Source organism: Serinus canaria, chromosome 1 (assembly GCF_022539315.1).
Source record: "Serinus canaria isolate serCan28SL12 chromosome 1, serCan2020, whole genome shotgun sequence".
Classification (NCBI taxonomy): Eukaryota; Metazoa; Chordata; class Aves; order Passeriformes; family Fringillidae; genus Serinus; species Serinus canaria.
In genome coordinates this window covers 15778403-15796491 of record NC_066313.1, presented here as the reverse complement: position 1 = coordinate 15796491, position 18089 = coordinate 15778403, and the positions used below count along the sequence as shown (strand labels likewise).

The 18089-nt window shown below is 39.6% G+C and overlaps 1 protein-coding gene across 1 annotated transcript in view; it reads left to right on the top strand.

The window, feature by feature from the left end:
* MAP3K7CL (MAP3K7 C-terminal like) overlaps positions 1 to 18089 on the top strand; it is a 48603-nt gene that overhangs the window by 5512 nt on the left and 25002 nt on the right. Inside the window, exons 2-3 of the mRNA XM_050971263.1 lie at positions 12776 to 12907; positions 15632 to 15740. Of these exons, the coding sequence (XP_050827220.1) occupies positions 12776 to 12907; positions 15632 to 15740 (241 nt within the window). The remainder of the gene's footprint in view (positions 1 to 12775; positions 12908 to 15631; positions 15741 to 18089) is intronic.

The following is an 18089-nucleotide window of genomic DNA, read 5'->3' as shown; positions in this document are numbered from 1 at the left end:
TGCCGTCTATCACCTGGCCAATTTCCTCTCCCTTGTGGACATTCCCCAAGGCTATTGATGCAGGCAAACTATATGAGGAAGCAATAATTATGGATTATAAATAGATTATAAAATTTGGATGTGTGTTTTGAAATAATTTTTCGTAATCTTGTGAAAGTTATTTTTTATTTTTGCGATTTGTTTTGATTATTTGAAAAAATATTTTAATTAATATTAACTGTATTTGTTTATTGTTTCCTATTTCCTTTTTCATGTTTTTCCTTTTCTTTTTTTCCTCTCTCTTTCTCTCTCTCTGATATACTGTCTCCTTTTTCTGGGATATGCTACCAATGTGGACAAGTCCTGAAGACTTCACAATGATGGATCCCTGCTGATGGAGCTCTCTTGAAGACAGTCATGAGTCACAGGGTGGTGTAGGAGATGGTCCAAAGTTTCCCTCATTTGCCTCACAACTGTCGCAAGGACAGAGACCAAGACCCTGAAGACCCTGACTGGAGTTCTGGCCTGGCTGAGGTGGATGCTCACCAAGTGATTGTTTGCAGGTGTGCTTGCTGTGCCACCACGGTACACTGCTTCAAGCAGGGATGATCCCCACTTATCACATTAGCCCATGAATTTCCCCACCTCTTGGCCAGATGCCACCCGCCTTGGAGAAAGTCTGTCTTTCTGAGGTGACTCTGGTGATCCTCCATGGAAAATCCCTCATCTGCCTCATGACCATCGTCAAGGTCAGAGATTGAAGCCCCCCTCCCCACCAAGGACTGAGACTGAGACTGGGTGCTGGGCTGGCTGAAGTGGGATGTCTGCCAAGTGCTACCTGCAGATGTGTTCGGTGGACCAAGACTGGTTTCCCATAGAAGCCAGTCCTGAAACAATGGTTCCTGCTCACTGCTGGGACTGGTTTGTCCTGTTTCAGAACTGGACTGTCTGCACTTGTTCTCAATGGACTTATTCTCCACTGTCCTGTACCTGTTTCCCCCATTGGCAGGGGACTGTAAAAGACCCCTGAGATTCTCCCCAACGTGACAGGACCACGAGGATTTCATCTCTCTGTTGGTGGCTGTATTTCCCCCCCTCTTTTCTTCTCTAACTCTCTGTAGCCTTTATCTCTTTTCTAATCCTTCTCTCGCATTTGCTGTGGGCAATCAATAAAAGGTGCGTTTCTTTTGATTAATACTGAAATCCCCTTCTGTGTTGTTTTTGCACTCTTGAGATTGGTAAAATGAACCATCATGACTCCCACCTGTACAAGCAGATCTTGACAACAGGAAAGCAAGATTTCCTTACCATTTGGAATTCTTACCTCAGCGTGTGCTCTCTCTGCTGTAGCTAATCCAGGTAGCTTGAGTCACAGGAAAGCATTTCTGGGGATTTTAGAGTATTGCCTTAGCATGGAAGTGTTCAAAGGACTATTGGATGAGGCAGAGGAACATGGTTTAGTGGTGGATTTGGCACTGCTGGGGGAACAGTTGGACACAATGGTATTAGAGGTCTTTTGAAACCTAAATGATTCTGTGATTCCACCTGCACAAGTGACAAGAAATCAGAAGTTCCTCAGAACAAGCAAATTGGAAAGGATGATAGTCTCAGAAAGGAATCAGTGCTGTTTATATTGAGTTTGTATTGAAGGCACAATCAAGACACGTGTTCTGGCACTGTTTGGTATGGTACTCAACAAAATACAATCCAAGAGGCTTTATTTCATGGGAGAGGGCAAAATTATTGAGATCCTGCTTGATTGTTGCCATAAAAAAAAACAATTGGGAAAAAATGACATGTCCTCTAGATGATGAGTTCTGCTTTGCTTGAGGAAATGAAATGCAGGATCAGATAAGGGCTAGCAAAACACTTTTCCTCAGTTTTCAGCTTGATCGTATGGGAACTCTTATCCAATAGAATGCACAGAAGCCTAGAAATACCTGGAAATATATGCCTACTGCTACTGAAAGTTCAGCTGTTCTTGTCATGTGGAAAGGACTTACCAGGAACCTCTGTGGTGATGGAAACTTGGAGAACAAACTGAGGACTGAGGGAAATGGGAATTTTAGGCTGTAATTGGAAAAGATAGGACACAGTGGAAGAGAGGGGCAAACCCAGCATTGAATAAATGAAGACTTCTGCAGAAATAATACTCAAATGAAATAATGAAGAGTAGAATAAATAGCATCTATCTGCAACCTTCTGGAAACAAGCTGCTGCTGCACCTGATTTGCATTTCTTTCAGCTCTGAAAACACTAAGCAAGAAAATAAGTAGCTAAAAAGGCAGGATTCTGAGATCAAGACCACAGCTTATGATGTCTGGTGCCTGAGCCACTGACATCTGCAGTCGTCTTTCTTCACTTTGTCATGTTGTGCTTTTGATGCCCAATTTGGAATTTTCTAAGGATGGTCTAAACCAGTACTAGATATTCAGGATAGAGACAGAGGCTTTTCTAATTTTTAGTATTTTGTTTATCTGCCTAAAATTTTTAAAGGCTTTCCCCAAGTAACTTAAAATTTTGTTTCTCATATTATTACTTGAGGATTAATTTTAGGGTTGTTCATCATGTGTCATCTGAATATACCTGTTGAGAAATTCATTCATTCTCCAGAACTCCGGTCAATGGGAGTCTTCTGGTCCAGGGTGTGCAAGGACACTGTCCTTGCTGCCAGCATGGAATCTGACCCACCAGCATTACCTGGGGAACTTCAACATGTCCCATTATTTCCTGGCTACTCTGTCAGCCATGTATCTGCCAGCAGCTCAGAAATTGGCCTGAATCTATGCCTGATTGTGAATCGAAAGAACAGTAAAGACACCCCTGCAGCCCTCCTTTCTGCACTGCAAAGCCTGCCCAGCTGTAACTAAGAACTAAGCCCACTGTGGGATTCACACTCTCTGAACCTGAGAGAAGCAGTGAGAGAAGCAGAGGAAAGAATGATCAGAACAATTCTTATCTCGTTTGCTGTGCCTGTGTTGTGCCCAAGCAGAATGCAATGTGGAGATTGTTTACCCAAAGGAAGGTGTTTTGTTTCCTTGGTCCGTCAGGGCCAAGCGCGTGTCCAGACTGTCGGGCAGGAGACAGTCACAAGATTTTGTTCATTTGAGTGCTCGTGCAGTTTCAGTTTAGATGTAGTGTAATACAGTATAGAATAATATAGTATAATAAAGTAATAATTAGCCCTCGGATATCATGGAGTCAGATGCATCATTCTTCCCAGACATTGGGATTGCCTGCTTTTACAATAGCTCACACTATGGAAAATGCATAGTATTTCCTACATGGTTCTTGAGGTGTTAAAGGAAATGTTAATGAATAAATGCTGTGCACTTATGCAAAGCAGGAGATACTACACCATGTTGCACAAATAAGGGAATCATACCATAATGTAGTATGGGATAAAAGGCACAGAATGGATTCTTAACAAAAGCTGAGACCGTCGCATGGGGCTTGTTCTCAGCCTTGCACACTAAATCCCCAAAGTGTGATCTTCTGTTTGAACTGTTACAGTTTTGGAGACAGGCAAGCGACAGGCACACAACGAGGTTTATGCACTAACAGCTTAAGTTTAATGTGGGGCAGCTCCTTTTATAAGGCTTTCAAATTTCCCTCGCTTACAGACATGATTGGTTAAGGGTCTCAACTCCACCTCGCTCACTGGCTAGTGATATGGGTTCATCTGTGCTTCAGAGGGGTTGGCTGATGTCCTCTGTTTGGGTTTGAATCTGACCTATCATTGTCGTGTCCTGGGACTTGTTTACTTCGAGCTAGGCTAGTTGAGCTGGTATCTGTTAAGTCATATTAACTGTGCATCTTGTAGACCCACTATAGCTGTCTTACACACTGCCTAAATAAACCTGTTATGTTGAAGACTGTACTATTTATTTTTAAAAATAAAGATATATATCTATATACATATATAAATAAAATCATTACAGATAACCAAGGTATCCTTTAAGTACTGCAACACAGTTTACATATAAGGAATGACCAGAGAATATTTTCTAATATACCTTCCAAATAGGTCATTGTGAATGTACCAGTGTTGTAATATGTACAATAAAAAAAAAAAAAAAAAAAAAAAAAAAAAAAAGGTGACATCCTGCTGTTAAGCCCCAAGCTCACTGATATTAGCTAAAGGATGTCACCAGACATTGAAGTTCCAAGGTGAAGGTGACACGGTGGTGTTCAGTCAAATATTGGACTCAATGATCCTGGAGGTCTTTTCTAACCTTAATGATTCCATGACTCAGTAGTATCAGGCAGATTTCATTTCAAACCCTGTACTGGGGTTAAGATTTTTGAAACAGTAATCAAGCCATAAAGAAATCTCTGCCTTTTTTTTCTTTTGAAAGATAATGTCCAAACTCTTTCATCATCAGTATTGCTTATCTTAACAACTCTGCAAGCTGGGTGTTCATTGGTTATCAAAAATAGATTTTATCCATGATGTATTTGAGCATCCTTTTTACTTTTTTTTTTTTTAACACAGTACAGTAAAGTGAATGTCTAAATGTTTATTATGCATCTTTATGGCTCAGATTGTTAACTAAAATGTGGGCATCAAGGAGAAGACTGAGGGGAGACCTCATCACAGTCTACAACTTCCTCAAATCAAGGGGAAGTGGAAGGGCAGCACCTATCTCTTGACTCTGGTGATTGGTGAGACGACCTGAGGGAACAGCATGAAGCTGTGTCAGGGAGGGTTTAGGCTGGATATTACAAAGTTGTCTTTTCCCTGAAGTTGTGCCTCCATGATTCTAATTCTCTACAATACAGTGTAACCAGCAATTTGTCTTCAATGTTGAATTTCTATTACTGCTGGCATGTACAAAAAAAAAAAAAAACTACAAAAGAAAATGCTCCGTTCTGATGAGACTTACAAAGGATTATGACTTTGAGAGCTAATAATTGATATTACATACTAGAATTACACTCTAAGCTGAAACAATGAAAGAGTGCCATGCACAATATTTTTACTGTTAAATTTTTTTAATGATTTTAGTTGCTGCTGATGTTACTAACAGCAGTGTGGCTTATTCAGTTAATCTATTGTCAGGTTTAGGATTCATAATAAAATATCACAGACCATCAATAGGGTGAAAATAAGGGAGATCTTAGAACAAGTGGGATTACCAGCTGTATGACATCATTGGATGATGTATGGTTCCAAAAGGTTGAAAATGTTCTGCAGACTTCTCAGTAGTCTAAAGAATAGATTATTTTCAGTTGGGCATGTATTTCTATTTGCCTGTGTTAGAGGATTCCAGACACATGCTTTAGATGCTTCTCCCTGAATAGAGTAAAACGAGTCTTTACACAACATCTAACAGTCTCACAGAAACCTGCTGCTTTAACTTTTTGTGTCTATTTCTTGGTTTAAGGAAGCTTAAGTGAGATTATGGTGAATTTTCTGAATGGTGGTGTGAAGAGGAATAGCAAAACCATTTAATTAGTGGGTATACAGAACTTTAAAGAAAGGGGGTTCATCAGCAAGAAATTAGACCATGTTTCTTAATTTTCACTTTTTTGTAATCATTAATGGAAAATTTTGGCTTGTAAAAAATTCTGCTGAAGGAAAAATATTTGAAACTGTTTTCTTGTACTTGTTTTTGAAATTTTTAAAATTCAAAACCAGTCTGTCGTGTTTGTTTGCCACAGTTTTTGTAACTTCTGAAAGTAATGCTTTAAAATTAAATATCATTAATTGCTAAACTATGGTAATACAAAGTGTCAGTTCTCTGCACACAAAGCACTCTAAAACGTTTCAACACTTGTGAGCTATATTAATTCCTGGCTTAGTTCATTTTAAACCACTTTGATTTTATTTATGCCTGTAAAACTAAGAACTAGGTGAATGGGATGGGAGTTATTTCTCTTTTAGCTAGTTCAATAGTAATTTTTTAATTTTGCATTACCGAAGACTTGAAATTCTCAAGTAACAGACAATCTGATTATCTAAATTGTAACATGGAACATACTATTTTCCCCAAAAAATGTACGTGCACACTTTTGTATTTGGAATCAGGGTTTAGATGCCTCCAAAGGAGCTATAGCAGCCTGTCTCTAGTTCATGGTGCTAAAACAATTAGCTGGTACTGCCAGTGGAGCTTATTAAAGAAATTATTCCAGGTTTAGTTTGGAGATTTCATTTTGCTTTTAGGTTATTATGGATGATAATATGAGGAAAATCATAAAATCAAAACAAGGTTGTCACTAGGGGCTAGCATGAATGTAGAATGGGGCATCAAGGTTCTTTTTTGGACAAAAATTGCTGCAGCAAAAGCAATTTTTTAAAGCAATTAAGGAGTTTTACATTAATGTGCCCTATTGGTGAACAGTCAGCAGCAGCATAGTCAGTAGGTTTCAAATGCACAAGAGGGACTTGGACCTGTTGGAAGGAGTCCAGAGGAGGCTACAAAGATGGACAGAGGGATGGAGCACCTCTGCTATGAGGAAAGGCTGAGAGAGTTGGGAGTCTTCAGCTTGAAAAACCAGAAGGTTCCAGGGTGACCTAATTGCAGCCTTCCAATACCTGAAGGGATTCGACAGGGGAGATGGAGAGGGACTTTAGACAAGGGAGTGATGGTCAAGAGGGAACGGCTTCCTACTGACAGAGACAATGTTTAGATTGGATATTAGGAAGAAATTCTGCCCTGTGAGGGTGGTGAGGCCCTGGCACAGGTTGCCCAGAGAAGCTGTGGCTGCCCCATTCCTGGAAGTTTTCAAGGTCAGGCTGCACAGGGCTTGGAGCAACCTGGTCTAGTGGAAGGTGTCCCTTCCCATGCCTGGTTTGGAACCAGAGGATCTTTAAGGTCTCTTCCAATCTAGGCCACTCTGTGATACTGTGAATTTCTAGAATGTGCCCTCTGAGGGGCAGCAGTGAAAAGCAGGTTTCTGTAAACAGCTACTTCTAGTGTGTAAGGAAGGGATTAAAAAGTTAGAGCTTATTCTCTGTTGTCTGGAATAATTGGTTTTCAAAGATAACTGATATGTTTGAGAGTATTAATGCCAATCTGTCAAAAACCCTGAAGCAAACATGTTTCAGATTAAGTGATAAAACCATCAGAATTCTTTCTGGTGGAGTACATGAAATCAAAGAGAAAAGGTGGACTTTGTGTTAATTTTAGGTTTTGTTTGCTTGGGTTTTGGTGGAAAACTGAGAGCAGAACCAATTAGCATTTCTTTATTGTGAGAAATATCAATATTGTCATTTTGAGAAGCAATATGTCAACTTGAATAATTAATTAGATTATGTTGAGTCTTTCATGTCAGTATTGCACTTATTATTGTGTGGCTGTGATGACCCACCCTTAAGGGGAAGGAAGCACTTGAGATTCATTAAATGTTAATTGGTCAAAAGGAATGAGAAAAGTCTGAGGGTCAGCAAACAATCAGAAAGTTTTATGAGTGAATTACCCACTTGGCATGAAATTGGTGTTAGTCCCTGACCTGGTATGTAAGCATGCAGAAGTGGGGTTTGGCTGAAAGGGTAGGATGAAAGAAAGGAGGGGAATTAAAGAGGGAGGGAGAGAGGGAGGGAGGGAGAGAGGGAGGGAGGGAGAGAGGGAGGGAGGGAGGGAGGGAGGAGGGAGGGAGGGAGGGAGGAAGGAAGGAAGGAAGAAAGGGAGGGAGGAAGGAAGGGAGGGAGGGAGGAAGGAAGGAAGGAAGGAAGGAAGGAAGGAAATGGGTTGGAGAGCTTTGGGGGTCTTTGGTGGTGGTGTTAACTCCACCCTATAGTCTATGCCCATCCTTGACCCTATGCCACACTCTCTGTGGTTCTTTCTCATGGAAAAGTGCTGCCCTATCTCCACCTTGGCCCCTTTTTCCAGTATTACTGAAGGCAGTTTAAGTGCTAAATCAGTAGTGAGGGTTCAGGTATTGCCAGAACACCAGCTGCTGTTTGGGATTTTGTCACATTCTTCTGCGTGCTGATTTCGTCCTCAGAGCAGCAAAGCTTCATGAAAGAGTGTGCTGCCTTGAAAGTCTTGTGCATGTACCCATGATAGCATGGTGACCCCAGCCACCACCAACAAGGGAGGCTGTCATATCTTGTAGTGTCCTCTTCAGGTGAGCTCTTAAATGAGGTAAGCCAAGCATTTCCTTCAGGAACAGCAAGGCCAGTTGCAATTAATCCATTTTACCTGGATGTGAGAGGACCATCTTTCTCATCTGGGACCAAGCTGAATGCAATTTAGCTGCACAATTGGTAAGCAAAACTGATGCATTTTTGTTTAAATGCTGGTGTTTCCAGTTAGCCAGTGCTAGCCAATGCTGGCTTTGAACATTCAGCTCTTGACCTTCCAGTGAATTGCTGCACACTGTCCAACTGTGTCCCCCTTCAGCATTCTCTACTGAGATGACCCACCATCATTCTTCCCATAATTAGCTTCTAAAGGTTATTTTCATCTCTGTGCTGATGTGAATAAAGTGTGTAAATCTGATTTCTGGCAATAGTGAAGCTTTTCCAGTAATATTTCTAACTTCAACTTTCATCTTGTTTTCCATGCAGAGTTTCACAAGGGTCTTTGGCAGCATCTTATCTCAAAGGCTTCAGTTTTCTTTCAGCAGAATTAGCTTTTCACAGTTTCTGCCTGGAGTTTGCTGTGGAAGTGATGGAGTTTTTCAACAATCAGGTTTTCAAATAATTCACAATGTAGTTATTTGCAGATGATTTTAAAGCCGGTGTAAAAATTGCTGAATTGCTGGGTTCAGCTCCTGTAAATCCACATTACCTTGATCAAGCCAATCTTTAATTTCTTGGCAATGACCTCCTTTATTAAACCTGTGTGATCCTATGTAAGTGAATGCAGCTGTTGCATATAATTTTGCCATTATTGTAAATTTGCTTATGTCCTCTTTTGTAAGTCAGTGCACAGTGTATTTTCATGCTGGTGTTAATGATTTAATTTAATCTGATGGGGGTCAGCCTTTCAGAGAATAGAACTTTGGTGAAAGTACATTATTTTACCTGTCTTAAAACACTATCTAGACAAGGAGACTGGAGGTAATACCCAAGAACACTAAGGAAATGCTCTGCTGGTTGCTCCAGTTGTCAGGGTATGGGATGTTTGATTGTGACTGATTTTGCTCTTTGTGTAATTTCAGGCTATATATATATATATATATAGATATATATATATTATTTTTTTGCTGATTTCTTCTTGGAACATCTTCCATATGCTAGAATATTTAAAGTGTATTTTTAAATAGTGACTGGCAATCTGCAAAACACCATTTTAGCTTGAATGAGATCATATGCTACTAAAATACTACTTATACTAGGACACTGAGATGAATTGAAAGTAACACAGCTAAAAAGTGAAGGCAACAGGTGTTTTATTAGATTGCAGATATTGGCTTTTTAAATATCTTTAAAATAACTACTACTTCATCCTAAAACTTTTTGAAAATTTGCATGTTTCCACTACTGAATATCAGTAAGTCCCAGTGTTCCTAGTTTAGAGTATATTCCTTTAAGGTGTTTTTTACTAATAAAATGTGATATCCTCTTCTAGCACATTGCCAGTTTCATAATGTGATGCAGGACTGAAAGACTTTTGGTTGGATACCAGGAACCTGACTGCTAAGAGTGTTCTGAAAAAGGAACAGGGCAGGCTGTGCTCCTACACTCACCAAAAAAAAAAAAAAAAAAAAAAACCAAAAAAAAAAAACCTCTGGATTTATCAGCATTCTGTAATTTTCTTTTTCATAGAGATGACTGTAAGGTGTATGTGCAATCTGTCAGGAAAAGGTATTTTTTGTGTTGCAAAAAATTGGAGATTAATTTGTTTGGGTGGAATTATTTTAATAATCTCTTTAGTAAGTAAGAATTGTGAGATATCTCTACCCAAATGCCTCAGACTATTAATTTGAGCAAGTCAACAAAGTGAAGCATCCTAGACTTCAGTTTCCCCATTGTTTAAAATTGACATCTTCCCTAGTTTACTCTAATAAAGTAATTTAAAGAACTTTTTAAAATAAAAAGTTTGAGTCCATGTTGTTGAGAGTTTTAGCATAATCATCCCAAGAATAGATAGTTGATAAAGCAATTACAGTCAAATCATTCATTCTGATGCTTCAGATTTGATCTTTTGCATGCAGAATGCTATAACAGTCTCTCATTTTAAAAATATGCCACCTCCCATAAAGTAATGGTTCAGGTGACTCATCATTGTGTATAGCACAGAGCTGATATTTAAATGCAAGTTGGAGGCCTTTTGGTTTGTGCAGTTTTGTATCTTAGCCCACAATTCTGAGGCAGCACACTTCAGAGAGGCTTCACACAGTGTTAAGTGTGTCCAGTTCTGGGCTCCTCAGGACAAGAAAGACTTGGAGCTTCTGGCGATGGTCCAGCAAAGGCCACAAAGATGAGGAGGGTTCTGGAGCATCTCTTGGGAGGAGAAACTGTGGGAGCTGGGCCTGTTTAGGCTGGAGAAGACTGAGATGAGATGAGATCTCAATAATCCATACAATATTTCCAGGGAGGGTGTCAAGAAGATGGTTCCAGGCTCTTGTCAGTGATGCCCAGTGACAGGGCAAGGAGCAATGGCCATTGACTGCACAAAAAGTTTCACCCAAACATGAGGAAGAACTTTTTCCATTGAGTGAGGCAGAGCACTAGAACAGGCAGTCCAGGAGTCTTGTGAAGTTTTTCTCTCTGGAGACACTCCAAACCCACCTGGACACATTCCTGTGTTGCCTGCTCCAGGTGACCCTGCCTTGGCAGGAGGGGTTGGGCAGGGTGATCTCCAGAGGTCCCTTCCAAGCCTAAAAGCTCTGTGATTCCATGAGTCTGTAAATAATACAGGTTTAACTAGAAAGAGTGAAATTCAAAAAAACGTGGATACAGTGGCTACAATACGTAAAATGATGATCTCCTTAATTTGCAAGTGCACATGCTATTTAAAGTGAGTGCAACTGAAGTGTCAGTCTGGAAATGTGGAGTGTCAGAGCCATCTGGAAAAAAGCACCCTGCCCTATTCAGACATCATTTATGTCCAAGACCCTTGCTGTCATGGCTACTGGAAACTTTGCCTGTGTTAACATTTCGTGTAGAGAGCCTTTCTTAGGCTTTTCTGTAATGGCATGTAATGAAAGTAGGAGTTCCATCTGAATACCATTTGTCCATACAAAGCAATATCTTGTGATCTGGGGAAAACCCTGGCTCCATCAAAACTGATGCAGAATTTTTTTTTTGTGACTCCACTGGAGCAAGGGTTTTCTGTATCTTCCGATAATTTCACAGTAATTGGATGTGGAGCTGGACATCAATACCAGCTGATGATAATATTGAGCTGTAGAATGTTATTTGCTGTAATGGTTGTGATCAGAGGCAAATCTGTCTTCTGCCCCTTCCAAAGGAGACATTTAGGGAGCCCTCAATCTTTTCAGAAACACATAGAGAGAAGAGAAAATGGTCAGTGTAGTCATAGGTGCAGTCCAGCTTTCCACCAGCTGTTTGGGCCAGAGCTCTGAAATCCCACTGCAGTTAAAGACAGCCTCAAGAGATACCAAACTAATGGTGTAGCTGTCCATTGCCTTCCCAGGTCATTCCTGGGGCAAAGGTCGTGTGGGTAGGATATTTTTGCAGTTCAGTAATTTTGAAGTATAGAAAAGGTCTTTTGCGGTCACAAGGGCAACTGGCAACTTCCAGAGTTTTGCCCTGATGAGTTCAGTCCTGGTCAGAAGGTGAGAGAGTGAGGAAGGATGAAAATTTTACTTTAGCCCTTCATGTCTTTATTTGTCCAGCAACCTCTCTATATCTCAGCTGAGCAAGGGGAATCTAGGAATGTCTATACAGATCTAGGTTAGATAAGCTCTTTCCATTAGGAATTTAAAGGTGAAATATACCTTCACATACATTTTGAAGGAGACCCCCTTTTCAAACACAAAACAATAAAGATAATCTGTAAAATCATTCTGTAATTGTTCTCCATTTTTCTCCACTTGTTCAATCAAAGTCATGTAGGTAGTCCATATGCATGACAGGGATTTAACTTTTGTTTTCTGACAACAGGAAATAAAAGTTTAAACTGAAGAAATTAATCTCTTGTAATACTTCAAGATTTATCTATTAAATTGCTTGCCAGTAGTTTGGAAAAAAAAAAAAAGCTATCTGAAATCACACTGGGAAATCCTCTGAGTTCAGTGAAATCTCTGAGTCAGCTTCATTTATCACAGCCATCACTGGCTGCTCTATAAATACCTCTGCTTTTATAGCCTATGCATTCTGAGATTTGCCTGTTATCTCCTCAGAAGAGAAGGGCTAGTGGCTTCTCTCAAACAAGCCTGGCTTAGTCAAAGCCAACACAAATGTAAGCCTAAGAGGCCAAGTGCATCCGTTGTTGTTAGCTTTGATAGTCACTGCTATCATTTGAGAGTGTGCTTGTAGCCAGTCCAAGTTGGCAGTGTCAGCCCAAGCTGATTGGAGCTGCAGACATTTTTGCTGACTGGAGTCATGCTATCTTTGCCAGTTTGCTGGAATAGACACAGACACTGATTGGGTCATGCTGAAAACATTCCTGTCCTATGAAGCAAGTCTGTTTGTATTTCAGGTTTGCCAGGACTAATGAATTAAAAATCTTGGGCTCACCACAGCTTGCTGCTTAATAATGCCTGTAACAGAAGGATTTTTTCCTCCCTGAAGTGTGACAGCATCATAACCCCTCATCCCTGGCAAGGAGAGGAAGAAAAATCAGAATTGTGGAAAAGGGTTATCTTTTGGGACAGCAAAGCCTATGGGAAGTGCAGGTAGCAGCATGTTGCCCTGACAGCTGTCTCAGCTTCTCAGACCTTGTCAGTTTGTTGCTATGCAGCAGGTGCAGCCTTTTCTTTTATTGAAGCTTTACTCCATAAAGGCAGCGAGAAGCCAAGGCAGTGCTTGGCCCTGGATTATACAAGTGCAGACACTCCGCTAAGTGAGGTAAGGCAACAGGTGTGAAAAAATCCATAGAGCTCTAACAGCATTTAATCTGAGTTCTGCTGCAGGTTTTTTACAGAGGAACAGCAGCCAGCCAGCTCTATAGGCAATTGTTGGGAAGATGAGAGCTGCTCATTAAATCTGATTAAGTTCCAGGTTGCCCACTCACTCTCATCTCTGTCTACAGAGACACTGTTCTTCATTCATGGAGAAAGCATGGGGAATTAGGGGCACTTGGTCTGCATGTTTCATAATATCACCTTGTTTGCACACAGGCTTTTTCCATCCCTCTCTGTTCTCTGTGATTGCTTTTTGTGATGAAGAGCTTGAGGATTATGCAAAAAAAAGGAGAGGAGGGAGAAATGCGATATAAAAAAATGATAACAGGGTAAATGCTGTGTATAAGGATGAGATTTCTTTTTTTTTTTTTTTCTGAATTAGAATAAAATGAAAATTTTCTTTTGTGTTTCAATAGAATTCACCATTTCTTACTGAAAATGTATTGATTTTTGCCCACACAGAGTAGATGGTTAAAAGAGTTAATTTAAAAACATTGCACACCACAGAGTATGTGACTGGGATAAAAAACAGTCTTGTAGCAATATTGTTATGGCAACTTTAAAAACTCTAGCAGAAGGCAGCCTTTTAATTTCTTAGGCTATGATGTGAAAGTGTGAAGTATACTCTTATGTGGAAAACCACTTGAGATAGTCAGTGTCAGAGAAAGTGTACAAATAGCACAGAACAATGAAAACCCTTGTTTTAAGGGTTTGCTTAGCACTTAAAATCTCTTCATTTGGAGAGGATTTTTTCTTTGCCTTGTACTGGGAACTAAGGAAGGGAAATATGTTTAAGAATTTTGCATTGGTAATTCTGTTGTATTTTAAAAACAATAAGATGTCTCAGATGTTTATTATGAAGTGAGGGTGGGGAAGAGATCAAGAATGCTCAGAAGGTAAAAATTATTTACTCTGATGCAATGCACTTCAAAATTAAATATTTCAGTTGACTCCAAGGGTCTTTTCCTGAATCTAAAACATACATGGCTGCAATTTACTTGGCTTTTCTTTGCCTCTGCTCCACAGATAACAGATCCATTTTTGCGGGTCTTGAATACCAGTAATGGGAAATTAGGAGCAGTCCCTGATATCATTTATATACTAGCAGAAAGAGACACTTTCAGCTTCAAATAAAATTTATTCAAAGTAAGGATTTTAGATTATTTGTTGTTATTGTAAGAAAAGATGATGCACTTTAAATAACAAGTAACCATATCACTCTGCTAGCTAAACATAAAGAGAGACAAAGCAAATAAACAAGAAATGCTGAAATTAATGGACCCAATGCAAATGTGATCCTCTTCCACTGATTGCATGGCACTGATGCCAGAGAACTCTTTGATTCACTTGTACACCACCAAGGAAGATTATACTCCTGAAATAGTGTTCTGTTCTGTTGACTTTTTGAGACTGCCAAATAATTCAGTATGAATTAGAATGACTGGTAGAATTTTCATGCACTACAATAAAAACTGCAAGACTGTTGGCTTAGGAAACTGGCTCTTGTTTTCACCAGCTAAATGCTCTGTTGTCTGCTGACAATGAGTTAGTAAATTCATTGTATTTTCCTGAAGAATTTGGTTTCTAATTCCCTAAGAAGTTTTTATGGTAATTTGAAAGCATAACTGTCCACATATTTGGTATGAATACAATGCATGCTGGATAGCAGTCCAGAGTCCTAAAATAATTTCTTTTTGGGCAGATCTTTTGCCCCACTAACTTCACATTCTCCACACATGGTGCTAATAAGAAAATTAATATCTTTGAATTTTAGCAGCTTTGTGGTAGATAGTCAAGGGGATTGTTTGCATTCAGCTGTTCAATAGAGTTTGACCAAAACTGTTCATTCAAAAAGTTAAATATATATAGTAGAGCTCAGAGTACAACTTCTCAGGGCACAGAGATGTTTTAATTACACTGTTAGACATCAAAAGTAGCTAATTCTTTTATTGCTCAACAGCTCTTTAGTGCCATATTTGAAATCAACTAGCAGTTTTCTTAATGGACAGGGTTTCATCACAGTAAAATCACTTTTTGGACTCGATGGTCTCAGAAGAAAGACAGAGGACTGAGTAAGGTCCCAACCCAGGAGCCAAATCCATGCAGACAGACCCCTACACCTGCACAAGCTTCCGCTGAAGAATCACCACCAAGGTTTGGAGACCCCATGAATTTTTGGTCATGAAGTGTGTGACTTGCAGGCACCCTTGGACTGGGGAGTATGGATGGAAGGTAGGAGGATGAGTGCCTCCTCATTGACACCATGTGGAGTGGTGTGCATGGTTCCAATCACAGGGCAGGCTTGGGGTCATGTTACTCTCAACTCCCCACCCCTTCTTCCTTCTTCACCTTCAGAACCAGGCAGTATTGCCACGAGTCAAGGCTTGCTGAAGGGGCAATGGCGGGGAGCAAGCAGGTGAGAAGAGAGGCAGCTTCCTTTGCCATCGTTCTTTCTAATCTATAAATAGCAAAAATGAAAGCAGGCTCTGCACTGAATTTCACTTAAATTCTTTTTAAATGGAAAAGTGAAATGGTGCTCCCTTGACTTTGATTCTAAACATCTAGCTAGGATGGGAAAGGCAGCTGTGAGTGCATGAAAAGCATTAAAACTCATTTATTGAATGATGTCACATGCTCTGTAATAAATATATTTTTTGTATTATTGCAGCTGGAGCAAACAAGTAAAAGCATTGACTCAAGTGCCCACATGATCACCACCGCCAGGGTACCTGCTGATAAGCCGGTACGAATTGCCTTCAGCCTTAATGATTCCCCAGGTACAGTTTCATTTATGGAGTAAAACACAATGCTTTTAAATTTAAACCACTTCTGCTTTTAAATTTTACATTAACTTTCCAGTGTTTACAAAATCAAATGTAGTCCAGTGTAATGGATGGATTATTTTTCATGAGTGGTATCTTTGGTCAGCTTTCCTGTCTGATAACTTTTAATGTTTCCATTAACAATTTCATTAGACTAAATCCACTAGATTGACAGTTTTGATCTTTACTCTATTTCAGTAGTTTGTGGAATGCAATTAGGACTGTAATTAACTATCAAATTTACCTGCATGTGCAGTACGTCTGATTTTGTGGAATTGCAAAACAGGAAAAGTAAAAGGACAAATTTGCATGAGCCTAGAGGAGGAAGAGACTTTTTCTAGGGGGAAGGTTGGAAAGTGCCACACATGCCCAGCTTGGTGAAGGGTTTCAGGAAACAGGTGCCCTGCATGGCACGTTCTCTCAGACAGCAGCAGAAATTTCATTGATGTTTATCCCATCAGCTCATGCTGAGGGAGTATTAATTTCCCCAAACATACCCTGTACACACATGGACCCTTTGGAGAAGATAAATATTATTGGTTTGCACCTTCAATATTATTAAGGACCAGAGAGCTGTTGCCAAACAGTGAAGGTCAAAATTAAATGAATCAAAGGGGAAGCTTAAAAGCATCCAAAAAAAGTTGGCTGTTGCTTTTGCTAAAGGTGAGTGCCTGGAGTCAGGGCTGAGATGTGTTTATGGCATGAGGTATAAGGACAGCTGAAATCTATGCTGTTGAGAGCTTTATATGACTCTTTGCATTGTGGGATAATGTGATGGTTGGTACCTGAGGTTTGTGTGAACAGAATCTCAGCTTGAATGCAGTTTTCTATTTTAAAAATATTTTAGAATATGTGTTAGCTTTCCTAGCTCATTGTTGTGTACTACTAATTTTCAGCTACAATACTGAAATACAATCTCATTCCCTAAGCAAGGGAATTAAAACCCAAACATCTTCATATATTATTGAACCTAACTTTCAGTTCATAAAGATGAGTGACAAAGAAAGATTGGGACAAGAAATATAAAGAAACATGTGATAATCTATGTGCCCTTTTTCATAAATCAAAATAACCTGGTAATTACATTTTTATTACAGAGAGCAGTAAGGAATCATTCACATCTCTCAAGATACAGTCACATGGTAAATTTCTTGCAGACATTATGGCATAGATAGGTCTTGAAGAGAGATGTAAAAGAAAGGGGAGTGCTCTTACAAACTATGAAAAACGAATGCTAATGTGAGACACTGAAAACAAGTCAGGGAAAGCTGAGACCATGGGAAAATCAAAGAGAGCAGAGTGGTTTGTGACAAGAGACGGCAGTAGGAAATGACAAGGTTGTGAATAGCTTGCAAGGAGGGGACATGAAAGGCAGGAAGCCTAACTTCCTTACCATTGCATCATATTTTATTTTCTACCTTTTTATCCTGCTAATAATTCCAGCCTCTTTCTTAACGTTTTCAAAAATAAACTCAATTAGAGAAAGGTAATGTTTTTCTTCTACATATTGTTAAATTGTTGCAAATGTTAAAATTGTTAAAATGTTGAATCCTTTACTGTTTAAATCCAAATGTTCCTACAGCATACAATCCAGAATCTTCACGAGTACTGATAAAAAAAAACAGCAACCAGTAGAGTGAGTGCCATGTTCCCCTCTGCATCACATCCATTTGGGGGCTACCTGGAGGTCTAAACCAACATTATTGTTTTACCACACCATTAGAATTTCAAGTGCTTTTATGTTAGGTACATTTCAAGTAGGCAAAGGAAATAAGATTTTAATAGGTGTGAAAATTTCCAGCAAACCATAAGTGAATCAAGAGAGTACAAACGAGTATTTAACATGTTTTTTTTTAAGGGGAGCTACAAAAACATTCAAAAGATAGACCTTTAGGTATTCTGTAGTAGGTGCCTTTTTTTCCCCTTACTCTTTTATATTTTTTTCACTTTTTTTTTCTACTTGTTGAGGATATTTGTTTTCAGTTCAAACAGGAGTTACCTGATTAGTGATAGTAAAGCATCAGCTGAAGCTTATGCCCTGCTAGGATACAATAAGTTCTTGGCAAGGGCTAAGTGGTGAGGAAATCTCTCTGACTTAAGCTTTTCCTTAAATTCTACTTCACTTGAAAGGCACAGTGACACATTTTGCCAAGAAAGGCTGCATTCTCCTTCCGGGGGCTGTGCAACTGCTTACTAGGAGGAACTGACAGCATAACTGGATATAAAAAGAGGAAATGGAATGTTTCTTCTGGGTGGTGATTATCTCACTGGCTAGGATTGTAACCAAGCAGTGGGTGTGAGGAG